General features: G+C 38.7%; 1 protein-coding gene across 1 annotated transcript; it reads right to left on the bottom strand.

Moving 5' to 3' along the window:
• Positions 1 to 282: 282 nt before the first annotated feature.
• LOC118027278 (NADH dehydrogenase [ubiquinone] iron-sulfur protein 5) lies at positions 283 to 769 on the bottom strand. The gene has a single exon (XM_035030486.1). It carries the CDS (start codon positions 725 to 727, stop codon positions 407 to 409), a length of 321 nt encoding a protein of 106 aa, XP_034886377.1. The 5' UTR covers positions 728 to 769; the 3' UTR covers positions 283 to 406.
• Between the last annotated feature and the right edge of the window lie 732 nt (positions 770 to 1,501).

Below are 1,501 nucleotides of genomic sequence, written 5' to 3'. Positions count from 1 at the left end.
CCAATCAGTCTTCCATAGCTAAAATCTAAGCAAAAACATGCTAGCCAATTTTGGTCAGTTATAAGCCAAACCTGCAGTTCAGAGCTTTCCTACAAATAGTGATGGTGAATATTGGGTTTCCTAGTTTTATTCCTAGTTTTAATGAGAGTATCTCTGCTGTTAAGCCATTGGATATTTACTAACAATTTGAATAAATGTCCCTTATGTTTTAGTTTCTCAAAATGTTTATTCAGAATGGTGTTGAAATGGTTTTATGAGCTTTCCTTTTTTTTTTTTTTTAGAATAAATAGGATAGAGCAATCCTTTATTTTTAGACACTTTCACAAAGAAGTTTTCAGTAAATGAACTTTCCAGTGGAGAAGAGAGAACATGAAAATCAGCCTCCAGCCATCAGCAGCAGCTCCGCTCAAGGCCTAGGATCCTCCTTGCCCAAGTGGTGAGGTGGAGGTGTGTACTTCCCTTCCTTTATTAGTTTATCTCGCTGCCTCCTGATGTCACTCAGACGTTTCATCGTTTTCTGCCGAAGCAGACATTCTACGAAATCATCAAATTCTATCTTGCACTCTTTCTCTGCACGGCTACCACCGATTCCATGCGCACATTCTATCCATTCTTTTTCAAAAGCATGGCATCGACCTGGAATCTTGTGAGGCTGCTCAGCACTTTGGATTGTCATCCAATGATCTAAGTTAAGGCCCAGCCTTTTCTGCACATCAAAGAAAGGCATGGCATCACGCCACCATGCCCTTGTACCCTTGCTGGCCACCGCTACTGGGTGATCCCCCTTTTTTTTTTTTTTTCATTACATCCATTTATGTAATGTGTTAACCTATTTCTCTCTCTAAGTCGTTCTTGAATTCCAGGAAGAAATCCTACTTGGATAGAGTGGATTACTTATGAAGGTGCTGTTGTATTTGGACTGTAATTATTTTAAGGATTTTGCAACTGTATTCAAAGATAAGATAGCTATTCAGTCTGGGAGTTTTGCATTCTTTATTCAGCCTTTTGAAGCAGAGTCATTTCATCTATATAAAATTAATTTGACAGATTCAAAAATCTTATTCTATTCCTTGGAACAGTTTATCTAAATTATCAACTCCTTGAAAATGAGAAAGCTGTAAAGCTGGTCCAGCTTAGTACTTTTTTTTTTATGAAATTATTTGAGAACTTTTCCATGACTTCCATAGTTACTGGAGTTTTCAGATTTCTTAATTATTAAGACAATTTTGGTCATTGATGTTTATTCAGGAAATCTGCCATTTAAAAAGATGTTCTAAATTTAATCACAATTTTTTTTTTAAAGATTTTATTTATTCATTTGACAGAGATAGATACAGCGAGAGAGGGATCACGAGCAGGGGGAGTGGGAGAGGGAGAAGCAGGCTTCCCGCAGAGTGAGGAGCCGGATGCGGGGCTTGATCCACCAGGACCCTGGGATCATGACCTGAGCCGAAGGCAGATGCTTAAGGACTGAGCCACCCAGGCACCCCTAATCACAATT

The sequence above is a fragment of the Mirounga leonina genome, unplaced genomic scaffold, assembly GCF_011800145.1.
Source record: "Mirounga leonina isolate KUSES-001 unplaced genomic scaffold, KU_Mleo_1.0 Mir_366, whole genome shotgun sequence".
Classification (NCBI taxonomy): Eukaryota; Metazoa; Chordata; class Mammalia; order Carnivora; family Phocidae; genus Mirounga; species Mirounga leonina.
The sequence above is the reverse complement of the archived record's forward strand: the minus strand, read 5'-3'. Positions and strand labels throughout refer to the sequence as shown.